Genomic DNA, 19,724 nt, shown 5'->3' on the forward strand with positions numbered 1-19,724 from the left:
GCCCCCTGCTCCCACCTCACAGGCTGTGATTGACAGCAGGAGCCAATGGCTCCCACTGCTGCATCAGAGTCCTGTGAGCAGGGAGTGAGAGAGCAGTGCTGCTGCTCTCTGGCACAGCGCTAGATCAAGATTTGGATCCGGTAAGTATACAGGTGGGGGCTGGTTACAGAAGGGAAAGCATAAAGGAAAAAGAAGAAAGGAAGAAAAAAAAAAACCTTCTGCCTTTTAGAGTCACTTTAAATCCCTTCCTTCTGCCCAGGACTACATGTCTTCATGAGGCATTGATCCTCATACACATGCACATTCACATGTTCTCAGACACTCATTGACATGTATAATGGTGCACTGAGCTATATGTGTGCTGCACTGTGTATAAGCTGATTTACTAAGGCTGTTGAGAATCTTCACACAGTGAATTGTGTGACTGTTCACTTCAGTTATCTAGTCATGTGACAAGCATATTCCTGTTTTACTTTATTTCATCTGCACAGAATTGGAAAATAGAAGTGGATATTCACACAGTTTGTGTGAAGATTCACAACTTCTTTAGTAAATCATCTTATTTGTGTCTACTGCACAGGAAGCAAAGCAATTTTTTTTTAATTATTTACAGAGGGAAAGAAAACATTTATACACATAGGTCTTCTTCAGGTTGCTAGTGCTTGATCTCTTTCCCCTGGACTTCACTAGTCTGTACTGGGAGGGGAAACATTGACTTATAAAGGGGTAATGGCAGTGACTTATGCAAACCTCGTGTAACATGTCATGTAATGGTGTCTCACTCTGTCGTCTTGATAGGTAGGGATCTACCTGAACAACACAGAAGCGATCAAAGATCACTAAGGTGTGGTGCCTTTAAGAGGAAAAACTAGCAGGGGCACCAATGAAAGGCAAATACCAATGAAAACACATCACTGTAAAAATATAAACGTAAGCCCCGTACACACGTAGCGATTGTCGGCCGTAAATATTTGGCCGCCGAACGATCGGCCGATTGTCGGCTTGTTAGTATGATGCTTCCGACAACCGACAGTGACTTTTCGGCCGAACAGAATCTGTTGTGCAGGCATTAAAATTTTTGTTGGCCAACACCAGAACGGCCGATTGTTCGCAAGTCAGTACAGAATTCGGCCGACAAACCGCTGATTAGCAAGACTGGGCATGCTCAGAAAAGAAAAAACACACGGAAAGTTAACCATCAAATGACATCACTTCTGCAGTCGGCTGTTGTTGGCCGACAAAATTCATGTGCAGTCTTTTGCAGTTTTCAGCCGACAGGACAGCACCGGACAAAAGACGGCCGACATTCGGGACGTATGTACGGGGCTTTAGTCTATTTTAAAGGTTAGCTTCAAGGGGAAGCTTATCATGAGCTTTCTTTCACATTTTATTTTCATTTGGTGTTTGATTAAGGCAGAACTGGTACTACTAGCTAGCCTAAATGTCTGTTATGAGGACTGACCTGGCTGAACTCTGCAAGAGCAATATACATTTTGTTTAGGTCAGTTCAAGAGTTAGGAGAAAGTAATGCCCCATACACACGTGCAGATTATCTGCAGACTTTTGTCTGCAGACTTACCTTTTCTATGTAGTGCAAGGGCCTGCCGGATTGCATACAAATTGAAAGTGTTTAGGTTTGACCTCATATTATATGGTTTTGGTAAGTCTGCAGACAAAAGTCTGCAGATAATCTGCACGTGTGTATGGGGCATTACGCTGAGTTCAGAGAACAGGTTGAAGTGGTCAGGACGAGGTAATGCAGAGCTCAGTGGTTTGGTTACAGGGTTCAAAGGTCAGTAGTTTACAATGCTGAATTCAGAGGTCAGTAGTTTGTAATGTAGCATTCCTTCAGAGGTCAGGAGTAAATAACGCAGAGCAGGAGGTTTCAAAAGTTAAAAAAAAAATCAGGAGCAAATAACGCAGAGTGCAAGGGCCAGGAGCAAATAATGCAGAGTGTAGGGTTCAGAAGTATATAAGCCACCATGTGTGGCCACTATTAGATTGGTCTAAACCTAGTCTGTTATAACCTAATCTGCCTAGGAAGTCTTCTATGGTTATGTGCTCCTTCCTTTTCTGACAAACTGATCCATAGAGAATAGGGCACACATATACACACATAAAGGTTTCTTTCAAATCTTGCGTGGCTACTTAAAAACTCCTGAACTTAATAGGCAAATATGGGGATTTAGTAACACCATATGGCCATACCTTGCTTAAGTCCACCACTGCATTAGCACCCCACTCTCCCACACCAGTACTTCATTATCGGTGTCCACCAGTAAGTAGTTCCTGGAAGAGTCCTTTATAGTGTGGTTTAAGCAGAGGAATCTGCAGCTAGCACACTTCTCCGATGTAAGGAGTGAGTATCTCCCATGGTTAAGAGAAGTGGGATTTCTTTCATTCTGTGAATAGTGTGGGACCCACTGAAAATGATGTACTTTGATGCAGTGGTGGGCTTAAGCACGGTATGGCCATATGGTGTGACTAAATCCCCATATTTACTTATTAGGATCAGGTGTTTTTAGGTAGCCTTGCAACATTTGAAAGCAACCTATTTATGTGTGTGCATTATTCTCTACTGTTTAATTTTTATATTGGTTTTTATAGCAGCACCAACCTAAGAAATGTATGTTTAGGATGTGCCCCCCAACCCTTTGTTTTTCCCATTTCTGACAGGGCACATACAGTACTTCTAATTAATATTTAAATCACCTCTTTCCTTTTCGTTTTGATTGTAAGTTACAAGGAATACTTGAACACTTGACTCCCATTATTTGGCATTTACTTTTCTGTTTTATTTTGTGCTTGGTCTTTACTATACAGCAAGAATACAGTTTATTATTTAGTTCTTTCATACAGATGTGCATTTTTTTAGGTGTTAAATTAGTTAATGCGAGATATAAAACAGAATTTTTTTTTTTTTTTTGGTCGCAATGAACAGTTTTAATAGAAAAGATGGCTAGATGAATTTTACCAAAGACAGAATACTTGTTTGTTAAAAGGTTACCATAAATGTATTTCACCTGTGTAGCTAGCCATTTAGCTAGATTCCAAAAACTGGCTGTTTAGGCAAATAAAATGTCTTCCCTAAGCGATTTTTAAGGGAAAGAAGTAAAGTAAATAAGGGCTTTGGAATTGGTGAAATCACAAAGCTTACAGGCAATTTGTATATTAACATTCGCAACAATAAAAAAGCCTCCAGGAAAACGTGTATGTCTTTTTTACTTCAGTTCTGCTTCAAGCTTTGCACACCTTAGCCTGTGTTTTCAGATGTCTTTCCCATGTGTGATTTATATTAATGTGATGCAAGTGAATAAGGAATTCATGAAAATCTGCAATATATAGAGAAGTATAAATATAAGAAAGATTTGAACATGGAACAATAATGTTCAGTATACTTACAGGAGTGGGAACACAGGGATGACTTCACCAGTGTGCTGCTGCTCCTTTATTGTCCAGTCACAGGCTAGGGTGGATCACAGACTATATTGCTGAAAGGGAAACCACTATTGAAAAAAGATACTAGCCCCACTGGGAATATGCTTTTTTAAATGAAAAGTTCACTTTTTGAACATGTTACATGTTCCGAACATGTTACATGTTCCACCTGTATTTAAGGGGGAGCAGGTAACATGTTCCAGGATCTGCAGCTCTATACCTGAAACAAGTACTGTCAGCCATTGCGGCAGATGGCTCGTAGTTTTCAGTCAGCTGCGAGGGGCGCCAGTGAACATCATCGTAGTCCATTGATCTTCCTGCTTTTAGGTAACTGTCTGCCTGTACGATGTCAGCTATGCTGAGAGCCTGCAGGAGCTAGACATTGCACCCCCAATCTGCTAATCGGGGGTGCAATTCACTGCAGGCTTCTTTAGGAAAAAAAATAACAAATTCACAATTTTTTACCTGCGAAAAAATGTGCATTTATTAAAGGTGAACCTAACCTTTTAAATTAATAATCCTGCTTATAAAATTGCACTGTGATGAGGAGCAGTAAAGCACAGAAAAGCACAAACCTTGTGTAGCAATGCCAAATTGGAACACTTTTTTGACAGTTCAAACAATTCACATGCATGCATTGCAACTGAATGCTTAGCTGTTACAAAGTTTGTGTAAATTTGTCATGAATAAGCTTATATCTGTTTCTGGTTTGTATATTTTCCTTTATGGCTTTGGGATTAATATTAACAACCTGTTTATATTTTTTCTTTTAGCGTTGATGGATTGAAAAGTAATGTGGATGAAGGGGAAGCAGATCCTGAAGAAATCCCTGAAGATACCAGTCTGGTGACTTTGGGGTATGATTATAGCTGTAAATCTTACATGATATGGATCAAGAATGGTCTTGTAGTGCATCCACTATGCGTAAAAGGACAGGGTGTTAACTTTCATCATAGACCTCTTACCTTGCATAACAGTATAGGTTAGTGAAGGAGGATAATATTTTGTCTTTATTTACCTTCATATTTAAAATTGTGGTTTGCGCAGCACAGTGGCTTAGTAGTAGTATAATCAGGCCTATATATAAGGCCACCATCCATCTTATCCATCCATTCTTTATGTACAGTTGTGCTTAAATATTTGCATACTCTTGGAGCAGGGCTTGACAAATTTGCTTTAAACTTACATGCTAGGTGTGGGGGGCTCAATGGAATCGGAGGGGGGCAGCAGGACATTGAGTAGGATGGGGTATGGTGGAGGAAGGAGGGCCCCTGTGTACAGGTAAGTGGGGTAATGGGGGGGTATGGGGGTCCCTGTGTACAGGTAGGGGGATTGTTGTCACTCACCGCTGTGCAGTGTGAAGTTGATGGAGTTGCTGATACTGAATTCCGGCCAGCATGGCCTGGTAATGGGGGTCCCTATTCCTAGGTGGGTGTATGGGGATAAATCGGTATGGTGGGGTGGAGCCCCTGTGTACAGGTATGGGGTGTTGTCCCTCTCCGAGGTGCTGGGTGAGGTTAATGGGAGTGTGGGTACTGGATCCTGGCCAGTATAAGGGGGTGGGGGTTTCCGCTGTCACACAGATGGCAGGACTGGGTGACTTCGGTCTGCGCACAATACTCCTCCATGGGGGAGCTGCATATTTTGGTGACCACCAACGTCACTTTAAAGGCGGCATTGACTAACTCTGGTATACAAAGCTGTGGCCGGCAACCGTCCGAATACTCGTCCATGGCCTTCCGGCTACCCTCCACTAAGAGTAGTATGAACAGGGCAATCAGTGCGGGAGGCCTCATCTTCCGCTTATAGGTTCCCCAGAGGGGATTGCTGTGTGATTGGATATGAGCCTGCGGTGTTCTCTGGGGAGCAGGCTCTCAAAGAGCTGTGTGGGGAGTTTGAGGAAGTTCTTTGCCCTGGAGAAGTGTGCACCGGAAGGTTTGGCCTGGACTCTATACATGGGATGGAGCACACTAGAATGGTCCGGGGACACTGGATTGAGCTCTGCTCTATGGGGCAGGAGAGAGGGGCTGGCCGATGACGGGGGTGTGCAAATCGGTGTGGGCTGGCGGGGGCCCAGGCACTGTGATGCGGTTTCTGGTCACCATGGTGAACTGGAGGATGGGATTTGTTGAACCCTGCCTTGGAGAAAATATACAGTATGTACCATTTTCAAAGAAAACATGAGTGAGCAGGCAAAAAATATTTATTTTAATTGTTATGGGATTCATATTCAACAAGTCCAAGAGCGTCCCATGCGCAGCTTTTGTGCACAAGAATGCAAATTGTCTGAAAGTATTTTCTGATAACTTGCTGCATTCATCTTGCCATCAATTTTCACAAGTTTTTTTTGGGCTTTTAGTGTTCACGCACCCCCAAAACATCAGTGAGCCACTACAATGCTTCACAGTGGGGATGGTATTCTATTTATTCCATTCTATTTTGGTCTCGTCAATCCAGATTCCAGTTTGCCAGAAGCTATGAAGCGTGTCAAGGTTTTGTCAGACATGTTGTAACTGAGCTTTTTTGTGGCATTGGCGCAGTAAATGCTTTATGGCAACTCAGCCATGCAGCTCATTTCTGTTTAAGTATGGTTGTATTGTGTTCCAAAAAACAACCAAGTTGTCTTTTTCCAGAGCAGCCCGTATTTCTCCTGAGGTTTCCTGTGGGGTTTTCTTTGTATCCCGAATAACTCTTCAGTTGTGGCTGCAGTCTCTTAGTCTTCCTGACCTTGGCTTGGTATCAAGAGATTCTTGAATTTTCCACTTCTTAAGTGATTGAATAAAAATGACTGGCATATTCAAGGCTTTGTATATCTTTTTATATCCTCTTCCATCTTTGACATTCCTATACCTTGTTACGCATGTATTTTAACAGTTCTTTTCTGCTCAGTATCTAGCCTGCTCAGTGCACCCACGTGAGAGCTAACAAACTCATTGACTTTATACAGAGACACTAATTGCAATTTAAAAAGTCACAGATGTGGGAAATTAACCTTTAATAGCAATTTTAACCTGTGTGTGTCACCTTGTGTTCTGTACCAAGGCCAAACATTCCAGGGTAAGTAAACTTTTGATCAGGGTCATTTGGGAGATTTCTGTTCTCATTATGATTTTATAAAGGAGCCAAACAACTACGTGATAATAAATGGCCTCATGTAATCACTATCCTTAAATAAAAGACAGTTCTTTTGGCATGGAGTCAAATTTTCAATATCCATGCCAAAATTTTGCGATTTCTGCCAGGGTATGCATACTTTTTAACACCACTATATCTCTACATGGTGAATATTTCGTACACTTGTTTCCATTATAGTGTTGTTGAGGTGCATGCAGGTATAGCGGCTTGGTGCTATCAAACAGGCAGCTAACACATGTATATGTTATGGACATGTGGAATTACTGAGTATTAGATATATACATCAGAGGTCATACGCTGAGTGGAGTCCACTGGAATTTTCTTCTTGTCAGGGAAGTAACGAAGGGTGCGTAAATATAGGAAGTAAAAGCAAAGTGTTTATCCGCAAAGCCCAGCTTTAGAGTTTTCTCCCAATCACGCACCACCAAGATCAACAAACTTGGGCAGAGGATTACTTCACATAAAATTTACAGCTGTTTGATAAATAAAGAGACTTGGCTAGACAGCTCCATTCCAGTTGTAACTATCAAGCTGGGGCCTCCATGGATCCGACCTATTTTTTTAGCACATCCTACATATGCTCCTTTTGGAATGAGATCTGGAGACTTTGAAGGTCAAGTCAACATCTAAAAACTCTCCGTTGTGTTTCTCAAACCATTCTTGAATTCATTAGATCTTGCCACCTTCTTCCATTGCTCCATGGTCCAGTTCTGATTAATGTGTGTCCCTTGTAGGTACTTTTGGCTGTGGACACTGACCAGTCTGTGGCTACTCAGCCCCATACACTGCAAACTGCAATGCAGTGTGTCTTCTGACACCTTTCTATCTGAACCAACATACACTTTCTCAGCAAATTGAGCAACTGTAGCTCTTCCATTGGATCAGACTAAATGGGCCAGCCTTCACTCCCCACATGCATCAGTAAGTCTTGGCCACCCATGACCCTGTAGCCAGTTTCATTTTTTCTTCCTTGGACCATTTCTCTTTCGTTCACACAGCTCCTGATTATTCTTAACTATTGGGTTATACTGCCCCCTACAGGAGTAGGACATTAGGCAGGAAAAAGCTTGACTACACCTATGGGCAGTCCCAGGGGGTGTACACTAGGGATAGACCGGTATGCTTTTTTCAGGGCCGATACCAATATTTTGGTCACAACGTATCGGTATTTGCCGATATGTCCCGATATCTTGTACATTTAAAGTTTTGAAAAATAAAGACAATTTGTGACACAAATCTGGTACTGAACATGATAATTTTTGTTTAATGCTTAATGGCTGGCTTGCTGGCACCCTGTGGTGGGTGGCTGGCTGGCACCCTGTGGTGGCTGGCTGGCTTGCACAGGGGATGTGGGTGGCTTGCTGGTACAGGTCCTGTGGATGTGGGTGGCTGGCTGGCACTGGGCTGCTGTGGGTGGGTGTATGGCTGTGATACACTCCCGCTAGACTAGTCCCCACTCCAGACGAGGCTGTCCAAGGCTAGGGAGGCGGCCTAAGAAGGCAGAATAACGTCATTAAAATATCGGCCAGTTCCGGGGCCAATATCGATGTATCGGGGAAAGTGCATATCGGCCTTGCCGATAATCGGTCTATCCCTAGTATACACCCACTCTCAGCTATAGGCACTGTTTTGTTCTGCCTTGTCAGGAGTAAGTCCTGGCGATTTTTTTAAATTTTTCTTATCTTTTTTTTTTTTTTGTTCCTGTGATAATCTAAAGTCAATTGCCAGACTTTGGCGATGGACTGGGTAATCTAGATCCAGAGGGTCCCCCCAGTATGGCCAGCGAGCGCGTGCAGACCGCAGCTTCGGGCTAGTTTGGCCGCGACCTAGCCCCACTGGAAGGGGGCTGGCCTGCGAGTTTAAAGTTTCGGGAGGACGCATATGACCTGGCTTTGGTCTGAGTCGCAGCATTTCTCCTGGCCGACAGCACCCACAATTGCAATGGAGCGGTGGTCTGTGCGGAGCGGTACCCACCCTGTTCCTGGTATGGTAAGTAGCTGCCCCCCTCTACTCATGGAGGGTTTTGGGATGGACGTGGGACCCTCCCTGGGACGGTGGGACTTCATTTTCTAATGACATCCTTGCCACCATTATTGTGTGGGGCGCTTGTCCCTTTTAGTACTGGGGGACCATCAGGGTACCCTGCCTGCGTGTCCGCGTCATGGCGGGCGGCTCCCTTTTTAAGGGGGCTTTTTCCTGTTATGACCTCTATAGAGGGCTCGGAGGATGGCCCCCTTGTTTTTTTTGCAGGGTCCAGTACGTGGTCCATTCGTGTGCCCTTGGTCGAGGTCCCCTTTGCGGGATCACAGTTGGCAGCCTTCCCTAATTGTTATGTTTTCCAGGTGAGCTTACTATATTGCGACCCTACTAGGTCTGCGTCTATGCACCCTGAGTGCTCAGATAGGATGGTTCCTCTGCCCCTCTTAACATGTTTCTGTTGGCCATTTTAACAAAGGAAGAATATTTAACATCTCTGTGTGCAGCATTCCTGTTGCTGACAAATTTGATTGGTTCAGGTGGAGATCAGCTGAGCCAGCACCTGAGATGTGATTGTCTGGAGTAGCAGATGAATCAAATTCCTGGGAGTTAATACTTATAGTAATCAGAGAAAATCAAATCAGCGCTAAAGCATTAAGCAACATACAGTGCCTTTGCGAAAGTATTCGGCCCCCTTCAACTTTTCGATTTTTTTTTTTTGCCACATTTCAGGCTTCAAAGACAAAGATATAAAACTGTAATTTTTTGTGAAGACTCAACAAGTGGGACACAATCATGAAGTGGAACGAAATTTATTTGATATTTCAAACTTTTTTAACAAATAAACTGAAAAATTGGGCGTGCAAAATTATTCAGCCCCCTTAAGTTAATACTTTGTAGCGCCATCTTTTGCTGCGATTACAGCTGTAAGTCTCTTGGGGTATGTCTCCATCAGTTTTGCACATCGAGAGACTGAAATTTTTGCCCATTCCTCCTTGCAAAACAGCTCGAGCTCAGTGAGGTTGGATGGAGAGCGTTTGTAAACAGCAGTTTTCAGTTCTTTTCACAGATTCTCGATTGGATTCAGGTCTGCACTTTGACTTGGCCATTCTAACACCTGGATATGTTTATTTGTGAACCATTCCATTGTAGACTTTGCTTTATGTTTTGGATCATTGTCTTGTTGGAAGACCAATCTCCATCCCAGTCTCAGGTCTTTTGCAGACTCCATCAGGTTTTCTTCCAGAATGGTCCTGTATTTGGCTCCATCCATCTTCCCATCAATTTGAACCATCTTCCCTGTCCCTGCTGAAGAAAAGCATGCCCAAACCATGATGCTGCCACCACCATGTTTGACAGTGGGGATGGTGTGTTCAGGGTGATGAGCCATGTTGCTTTTACGCCAAACATAACGTTTTGCATTGTTGCCAAAAAGTTCGATTTTGGTTTAATCTGACCAGAGTCTCCCACCTCAGCTGTAGATCTCTGCAGTTCATCCAGAGTGATCAGCTGCATCTCTGATCAGTCTTCTCCTTGTATGAGCTTAAAGTTTAGAGGGACGGCCAGGTCTTCGTAGATTTGCAGTGGTCTGATACTCCTTCCATTTCAATATTATCGCTTGCACAGTGCTCCTTGGGATGTTTAAAGCTTGAGAAATCTTTTTGTATCCAAATCCGGCTTTAAACTTCTCCACAACAGTATCTCGGACCTGCCTGGTATGTTCCTTGATCTTCATGATGCTCTCTGCGCTTTAAACGGACCTTTGAGTCTATCGCAGTGCAGGTGCATTTATACGGAGACTTGATTACACACAGGTGGATTCTATTTATCATCATTAGTCATTTAGGTCATCATTTAGATCAACATTGGATCATTCAGAGATCCTCACTGAACTTCTGGAGAGTTTGCTGCACTGAAAGTAAATGGGCTGAATAATTTTGCACGCCCAATTTTTCAGTTTTTTATTGGTCAACAAAGTTTGAAATATCCAATAAATTTAGTTCCACTTCATGATTGTGTCCCACTTGTTGATTCTTCACAAAAAATGACAGTTTTATATCTTTGTTTGAAGCCTGAAATTTGGCAAAAGGTCGCAAAGTTCAAGAGGGCCGAATACTTTAGCAAGGCACTGTATATCATGCACCAAATGAGGAACATCTAATCAGCACAAATAGTCAAATAATTGTAAAGTGCATAACCAATATATTTAAAGTGAATAACGTATTAAAAGCAAAAGTGAATATTTTGTTCATGTGTAGTCGTGCAATTAATACAAGTGAAAAAGCTATAAAATCAATAATCCATATAAATTGTGAAAAAAATGTGTAGAAAAGAGAATTTTAAAAAATGTATAAAATATATATAGAAGTCCACAAATAATGGATAGTGATACAGGTGTCACCTGTGCAGAGTCCCAAACAAGCACTGTTCACCAATGAGTGCAATGGCTGCTCACCTTAATAACAAGGTAATATGCGCATTCATAGAAGGCAATCCAGTTGTAAGAATTTCCTCCATGTCCGATAGTGACCAGCTCGTGTAAAACTAATAGGCATCTCCATAGTGTAGTATAAAAAAAATCAAAGTTTTATTAACAAAATGTAGTGACGTACAGAGTGGCAAACAAATGTAGATAGAATTTCCAGATAGGAGCAACGGGTCCCCGAATCATACAGGGTAGAGTATTTCCAGACTTCCAGTCTCGACCGCAGACTGGAAGTGATGCCACCCGGCTTCATTGACGGGTTGCGTCACAAACACGTGACTTTCTCAAGGGTTCAGAAAGCCACTTGTTTCTGATGGCACTATGTGTATGTGGTGACACTACGAAAATTGGCTGCTATGCCTTCTATTTACTATTATTTTTATACAATCCTTTATTATATGTGCTTTCTTAGCTATCCCAGCGCGGTATTTATATAAAGTTCCTTAGCTTTACCTGCAGATAATGGTTAGCACATTGGTTTACCGTTCATATACTTAAATAGGTCAAACTGCCTTTAAAGCTCCTGGTGAATTTCTGTTGTGCCATAGAAAGCCCAACCTTTAGAACACTTTTTATCTGCTCCGCCGATGTTCACCATGCTGATGGTCCCATTGCTAGTTTTCTTGTACTCTCATGACATCCTCCCTGTGGGTTACTAAAGCCCCGTACACACGTACTGATTGTCAGCCGAACGATCGGCCGTCTTTTGTCCAGTGTTGTTTTGTTGGTTGAAATGTGCTCTAGACTGCACACGAATTTTTGTCGGCCAACAACCAACTGCAGAAGTGATGTCATGTTCTGGTCTATTTTCCGTGTGTTTTTTCTTCTCTGAGCATGCCCAGTCTTGCTCATCTGGCTTTTGTCGGCCGAAATCTGTACTGACTGACGAACAATCGGACGTTCTTTGTTGGCCAACAAAAATTTTATAGCCTGCACACCAGATTTTGTTTGGCCGAAAAGTCGCAGTCGGTTGTCGGAAGCATCATACTAACAAGCCGACAATCGGCCGATCGGACGTTGGCCGAATATTTACGACCGACAATCGGTACGTGTGTACGGAGCTTTAAGCCCCGTACACACGTACCGATTGTCGGCCGCAAATATTCGGCTGCCGACCTATCGGCCGATTGTAGGCTTGTTAGTATGATGCTTCCCACAGCCGACAGCGCATTTTCGGCCGAACAGAATCTGTCATGCAGGCATTAAAATTTTTGTTGGCCAGCACCAGAACGGCCGATTGTTCGCCAGTCAGTACAGATTTCGGCCGACAGACAGCAGATTTGCAAGACTGGGCATGCTCAGGGAAGAAAAAAGACACGGAAAGTTAACCATCACATGACATCACTTCTGCAGTCGGCTGTTGTTGGCCGACAAAATTCTTGTGCAGTCTTTTGCACTTTTCAGCGGACAGGACAGCCCTGGAGAAAAGACGGCCGATCGTTCGGCCGACGATCGCTACGTGTGTACGGGGCTTTAGACTACTTCCTGCTGAGGGAACGGTAGGCGCATGCTCTGATAGACAACATGGCATTGACTGTCCAGACACTACAATGGTTTGGATGGATTCAGGAGAGCTGGATAGGATCCCTTCCAGGGCAGAACTATCAAAGCAAAGTTTTCTGCCCTTTCTATCTTGTTTTACAGACTGTTGGCACTTCCCTCCTTTGCACTGGGAGTCTATGTGGCCATCCCTGTTTGTTTTCCTGTAAGTCAGTGGGATTCTAATATGGTTCCCCCTATCCTTCAGACTGCTTTTAAAAACCCATTAGAAACATCCTACTCTTATGAGGTAAAATTTCTTTACCCTTGACTCTGGGAGGTGAGTGTTTTATTAGAGGCCTTATCCAGCAAGAAATAATTTCTCGGTTTGTGTAGAGACAACGTGCTGTTGTCACCCAGGGGTTCCTTTTTGCCTAGGTAGTTTCTGCCTTTCACCTCAACCAGGCATCATTCTTCCTTTTCTCCTTCTGGCTCCAGTTCACCATAAAGGTCCTTTTGTCCATTCATTTTCTGGATGTGGTTAGGCCGTGAGAGTCCATCACTCAGGCTCTGCTTCTTTTAGAAAGACTTTCCCTTTTTGTCATCCTAGATGGTCCCTATAAGGGTGCACCAGTCAGGGCCGGCCTTAGGTGTTCAGGCGCCCTGTGCGAGCTAATCCTGTGGCGCCCCCCCACCCCCCCCGCGCATTTTCTTGCACCTTTTTTATGATCACTAATAACTTAGCCCCCCTTACATCAGAGACCCCCCACACAGAGCCCCCTTTACATCAGAGACCCCCACACAGAGCCCCCTTTACATCAGAGACCCCCCACACAAAGCCCCCCTTTAGAGGCCCCCTACATCAGAGAGCCCCCCCTTACATCACAGACCCCCCTTACATCAGGCCCCCCCATGGAGCCCCCCACATCAGAGAGCCCCCACTTACATCACAGACCCCCCTTACATCAGACCCCCCCATGGAGCCCCCCACATTAGAGAGCCCCCCCTTACATCAGACCCCCCCATGGAGCCCCCCACATTTTTTTAAAGGAGAGAGTCCTCACTTACCTTCCGCTCTCTGCAGCTTTTTTTTTTTTTCTTTAAACTTCGGGACGGGAGGAGGAGAAGGGGCGGGGCGAGGAGGAGCTGACGATCTCTCCTCTGGCGTCAGTGCAGGGAGGGAGGAGAGATAGTCAGCGTGGCAGGATCGGAGCGGAGGCTGAGCTGTGTGTGATACACAGCTCGCCTCACTGCTGCATCAGTACGGGTGACCGAGGCACAGCTGCACAGCGGGAGGTAAGCGGCGGCCGCGGCCTGTGTTAACCCTGTCCAGGCCGCGGTCGCCGCTCACCTCCCGCTGTGCGGCCTGAATCACCTGATCTGCGAGCTGTGATGGCCGCACGGCGCCCTTGTTGCCCATGGCGCCCTGTGCGGCCGCACGGCTCGCACACCCCAAAGGCCGGCCCTGGCACCAATTTCTTGTTCCACCATCTCCAAGTTGCTCAGGCAGACCATTATCTATTCTAATAGTCACAAAGTTCCATCTTTTCCTGTTAAGATGTGCTTGACAGATCTGTGAGAGCTTCTCTGCCTTTTTGGCATCAAACGGTTTCCCAGATTTGCAAGGCTCCCGCCTTGTTCTCCCTTCACATGTGTTTTAGGTTTACCAGGTGTAAGCTTCTACAGGTGACCGTTTTATCGGTTTCTTGGGCCTGTTAGCATTTGCTCACTGTTATGCTAATCTCTCAGTTATTCTAATCCCTCCCCCGCTTTTGGACATCCTCAAAGCTGAATGGCTTGCTGTTTCTCTGTTGATGACAAAGAAAATAAGATTTAATGACTCTCCATAAAATCCTTGTCTTGGTCTATTTAGGGCAGGCATGTCCAAAGTCAGGCCCGCGGGCCAATTGCGGCCCCCAGGCCGCTTTAATACGGCCCCACAGGTGATTTGGAAAAATCTATTGTTGTGGCCCCTTTGAATCCCAGAGCGCTGCTCAGGACCACTGGAAACTCTGGATCGTTCAACGCCCATGTTACTTGTGAATACACTAAATGTTAACACCCACCGCCTGTCCCCACCAGCTTTATATCCCTTGCTCAATATGGCCTCAGAATTGAGGCCCATACACACGATACGAAAATCAGAAGTAAAATTTTGTCCGAATGATCTGCCGATTTTCGGATTATTAGTATAGCGCTTTTGACAGCCAATTACGAATTTTCAGACATCAAAATCTGGATGTGCAGGCTATAACATTTTTATTGTACGTCAACACAATGTCCAATTTTTTTGTTTAATTAGTACAGTTATCGTCCGAAAAAAATCATAAGAGCAAGACTAGGCATGCTCAGAAACGAAAGCACACATAAGAAAACAATTCAACACATGACGTCACTTCTGAAGTTGAATTCTGTCGTACGGGAATTTTCGTATGAAAGTAACCTCTTCGCTTTTGATAGGAGACTAGCATGCAACAAAAATCAGACGCAAGACCGTTCGTTGGATAATCTGATAGTGTGTACGAGGCTTTAGCCTGATAACGGAGCCCTAAAAAACAAAAATACATTTTGCGCTAGTATGACAGGACCAGCGCCCTCTCCATAACTGGCATAACACCTGTTTAGATTTGTCATCCATGTGACGAAATAGAAAAGTATGCAATAAACTTTGCATAAAATAGTTAATTTGCCTTTAATTTTAATGGTCCAAAGAATGTCAGGCAAAATGGTTGGCCCTCACGCATGTTCACTTAATCAAATCTGGCCCTCTTTGAAAATTTGGACACCCCTGATTTAGGGGCACAGGTCTTGCCCATCTATTTATGGTCCTGCTCTTGGTACTAGTAAACTGAGAGATGCAGGTAGGATAGGTTATACTTCCAAAAACTAAAGGTTTTTTTTTTTTTTTTTAAACCTTACTAGAGCCTTATTTTTTGGAACTTATGTAGTCCACTAGGATATAGATGTCTTATACATTTTTGTAACCGTTTTTGATTTGGTTGTGTAAACCGCAGGTTGCTTTACTAGAATGTTTGTTTGCTATTACTTACTAATGTGACTTTACAAATGCACCTTTTTACTCTCTTCCTTGTGATTCCTTCTGTGATGTTTCTTTTGAATAGCATATTTTTCTGGCCAAAAATGATTTAAAAACTTAATTGTAAAGACCAGTAAACCCTACAGTTATTGGAAGAATGGTCAATTAAATCCTATGTGTCCTTGATAAGTTTTGTATTCCTGCCTCTGATCCTTTATTTTTTATTTTTTGAAAAATAAGATTGTTTGATTTTATACCTCTCAGTTTGACCCAAGAGAGGGTGGGATTGGGGGAATGATTTCTCAAACTAAGCTTTTGAATTAAACTATGTCTGTTTTAAGCAGATTTCCTTTTTTATCTTCAATATAAAAGTACTTTGGGTAAAAATGCTTGCACAAATCCTTCTTTTTTTAATGCATAAATACTGTTTTCATGGGGAAAGTGCAGCTAAATGAATTGTTTAGCCTGCAGATTGTCATGAATCTAGTCAGCATTTTGTGTTGATTAGGGTTTCCATGTAATTAGTTCAGTTGTAAGGCAATCAATAGCGAGGATGTGTAAAGGGGATAAATAATACAAGATGGACAAGGTATTAACAACATTACTAATAATTTTTTAAATTTTTTTTACCAGAGTTCGGAAGAAGGCAGTGGAACGACGCAAAGAATTAACAATTGACAGAGCGTGCAGGATGGAGACTTTCTTGTATGAAATGGTGAGTTTTTTGTATATAGTGGGTTTATTTATTTATTTTTCTTTTATTCACTTTTAATCACTTGCCGTCCAGTCGCCGCAGATATACGGCGGCAGGTTCCTGTGAAACGACGTACAACTACGTTGCTTCGCGGGAGCGATCGTGGGGGTGCATGTGCCCATTTGCCAGCAGGGAAGCTGATCTGCAGGGCTGGGGGAGGCGATTGCCGCTGGACACCCACGATCGCTCCCCGTGGAGACACAATGGCGTTCTGCTGTTGTAAACTCAGCAGACCATTCTTCTTTCAGCAATCGACACAGGGCTCCTGTGTTCCTCCTATTTAGGAACACAGGCACCCCCTAGGCATACATTTAACCCTTTGATCACCCCTGGTGTTAACCCCTTCCCTGCCAGTGTTTTCAGCTCAGTAACTGTGCATATTTTTGGCACTGATTACTGTAGTAATGTCACTGTCCCCCCCCCCCCCCCCAAAGTGTAAAAAATGTCAGACGTCCGCGATCTGTCCGCCCCAATGTCACAGTGCCACTAAAAATCACTGATTGCCGCCATTACTATTAACCTCTTCCTGTCTGCATTATAGCCGAAAGACTACAGCGCAGACCTTAATTGACGGGACGGCGTCCACGTACGTTCTCCCATGCATGAGCTGCCTGCGCACTCCCTGCGTGATCAGCAAGTCCATGAGACTTGGCTGATCACAGATCAGAGTAAGGGGCCAGTCCCGACCCATTACCACGTGATCAGCTGTCAGCCAATGACAGCTGATCATGTGATGTAAACAGCAGCCGGCGATCAGCTGTTTTTTTTTTTTTTATTCCCATGCTGTCAGTGTGAGGAGAAAATAATGCCGATCAGTCCGAAGAGGAGAGGAGCATCTGTGTGCCCACCAGTACCACCTACCAGTGCCGACCAGCACCACATACCAGCGCCATCTACCAGTGCCCACCAGCACCATATACTAGTGCCACCTACCGATGCCCACCAGTGCCACCTATCGGTGCCCATCAGTGCCCCATCATGAGTGCCGCCCATAAGTGTCAACTACCAGTGCCTATCATTGCTCATCAGTGCCACCTATTAGTGCCCATCAGTACCCACGAGTGCCACCTATTATTGCCCTTCAGTGCCGCCTTTTTATGTGCCGCCTTATCTGTGCCCATCAGTGCAGCCTCATCAGCGCACACCGACGAAGGAGAAAAATTACTGGTTTGCAAAATTTTATAACCAACTATAAAAACTGTTTTTTGGGAGTTTTTTTTCAAAATTTTCGTTCTTTTTTTGTTCAGCAAAAACCCCAGTAGTGATTAAATACCACCAAAAGAAAGCTCTATTTGTTTGAAAAAAAAAAAAATATAAAGATTTTATTTGGGTACAGTGTTGCATGACCGCGCAACTAACAGTGAAAGTAACAGCGCTGAAAGCTGAAAATTGGCCTGGGCATGGGTTTAAGTGCCCAGTAGGCAAGTGGTTAAAAAAATAAAAATGACATAAATCTTTCCCCTAGTTTGTAGACGCGATAACTTTTGCGCAAACCAATAAAAATCCGCTTATTGGGATCTTTTTTTACCAAAAATATGTAGCGGAATACAAATTGGCCTAAAATTATAATTTTTTTTTATTGGTAATGTTATATAGCAGAAAGTGAAGAAAAATTTTTTTTTTTTTTTTTTGTTCAGAATTTTCGTTCTTTTTTGTTTTATAGCGCAAAAAATAAAAATTGCAGAGGGGATGAAATACCACCAAAAAAATGCTCTATTTGTGGGGAAAAAGGACATCAATTTTAGGAGTACAGCGTCACACGACCGCTTAATTGTCAGTTAAAGTAATACAGTTCCTCTTTATGGAGAGGACAACAGGCTTTTCTCTATCGTTCATTGACAGACGCAGCTCTTATACCATAGGTTAATGCTGCCCCCTACAGAAGTAGTACTAGGCAGAAAAAAATACACTGACACGCCTACAGGGCCTGTCCTTCACGGCATAACCCCACACACACTCTTCCTCAATCCAGTTTTCTTGCTGCCTAGTGAAGGAGTAGGACCTAGGTTTCCTGCTGGGACTTCGGTCTTAGTCATTTCTCTTGCTCACTAATGCTAGCTATTGTCAGGGGTATCCAGCTGGTTGAGCTTTGTTACCCAGCATTTGGAAAAACGTTACCGTTTTTTTTGTTTGTTTTGGTTGCGTTCTTCGCACCCCTCATGCCTACACTGCTTTGGGACGTCCCTATGGTATTAGAAGTATAAGAGCTGCATTTGTCAATGGACGATAGAGAAAACAGGATTTTTGAAAGAACTTACTTACTCTCTGGAGTCCATTGACAGACGCAGCACCCACCCCTCTGTTATGGAGATGGTTTGTGTTTCTTTTTCACTGTTTGCTACGAAACTGGCTTGTGGCAGAGTGTGTGTGGGGTTATGCCATGAAGGACAGCCCCTGTAGGCGTGTCAGTGAATTTTTTCCTGTCTAGTACTACTCCTGTAGGGGGCAGCATAACTCTATGGTCTAAGAGCTGCGTCTGTCAATGGACTCCACAGTAAAGGATTTTACGTAAGTTCTTACAAAAATGCATTTTTTTGGCACCCCTTATCAAATTTTTTTTACTATACCTGGTCTTATGTGCCCACAATCTACATCATTCCTAAATCCCATGCATTTGCACTGTATCTTTTGGCAACAGCTTTGAAATGGCCTAGATAAAGAGATCCCTCCCCCTTCTCCAGGTGCACTCAATGCCCGGTCCTGCTTTACATAACGGCTGAAGAGTTTTCCGTGAGTATGGAGGAGAAATTATGGAAAGAATCTATGTCAACACAGCCACTTCTGCCTTTGTGTCCTCAGTGATACTTCCAGCAGCTAAACCTGGCTGAAACAGTCATATATGTTCCCTTTCGCTGCACATTGTAGACCTCTATCAGAGCAGCACCATCTGCCTATGAAAGCTAATCTCCAGCTCCTCAATATCCTCTGTTATCATTGTGCCTTGAAGAGGAAGTCTGCACTCTGTGCTATGTGTGACCTGTCAGAGGATATGACCTGTTCTCACATATGGCACTGCAAAGTTAGTAGCAGTCTTTCTCTGCTCTGGTGTCACTCTGATAAACCCTGCAACTCTTTGCATTGTACCCTCAGCTCCCATGCCCCCACAACACATCAGCTGTTACAATTCCCACTTTTCAGCACTGTGCCTGAATTATGTCCTGCAAGTCTTGTTGCAGCTTTTTAGCCTTTTTGCTAACATCAAGTGTAATATCTGTTCTTAACGGAAACCAAAAGCTGACATCCTCTTTGAATAGTGGGAGGCTGGCTGGTTACTAATTCCTGGTGTAATAAGGTGGGTAGAGTGGGATGGATCCTTTTCTCCTGGGTTGAATCTGGCATGGTGCAAGAGGCTTGTCTCCAGTTGTAGGCAGGCTCTCCCTACAACTAGGTGCTGCAGTGTCAGTGCCCCCTGTGAGTGG

The 19,724-nt window shown here is 43.7% G+C and overlaps 1 protein-coding gene across 2 annotated transcripts in view; it reads left to right on the plus strand.

Moving 5' to 3' along the window:
* The window catches only part of SNAPC3 (small nuclear RNA activating complex polypeptide 3), a 173,166-nt gene that overhangs the window by 26,202 nt on the left and 127,240 nt on the right, over window positions 1-19,724 (plus strand). For both annotated transcript variants that reach the window (XM_082243785.1, XM_082243786.1), the window contains exons 2-3: window positions 4,212-4,295; window positions 16,185-16,266. In XM_082243785.1, the coding sequence (XP_082099911.1) occupies window positions 4,212-4,295; window positions 16,185-16,266 (166 nt within the window). The remainder of the gene's footprint in view (window positions 1-4,211; window positions 4,296-16,184; window positions 16,267-19,724) is intronic.

This window comes from Pelophylax lessonae (assembly GCF_965119305.1).
Source record: "Pelophylax lessonae genome assembly, chromosome: 1".
Taxonomy (NCBI): domain Eukaryota; kingdom Metazoa; phylum Chordata; class Amphibia; order Anura; family Ranidae; genus Pelophylax; species Pelophylax lessonae.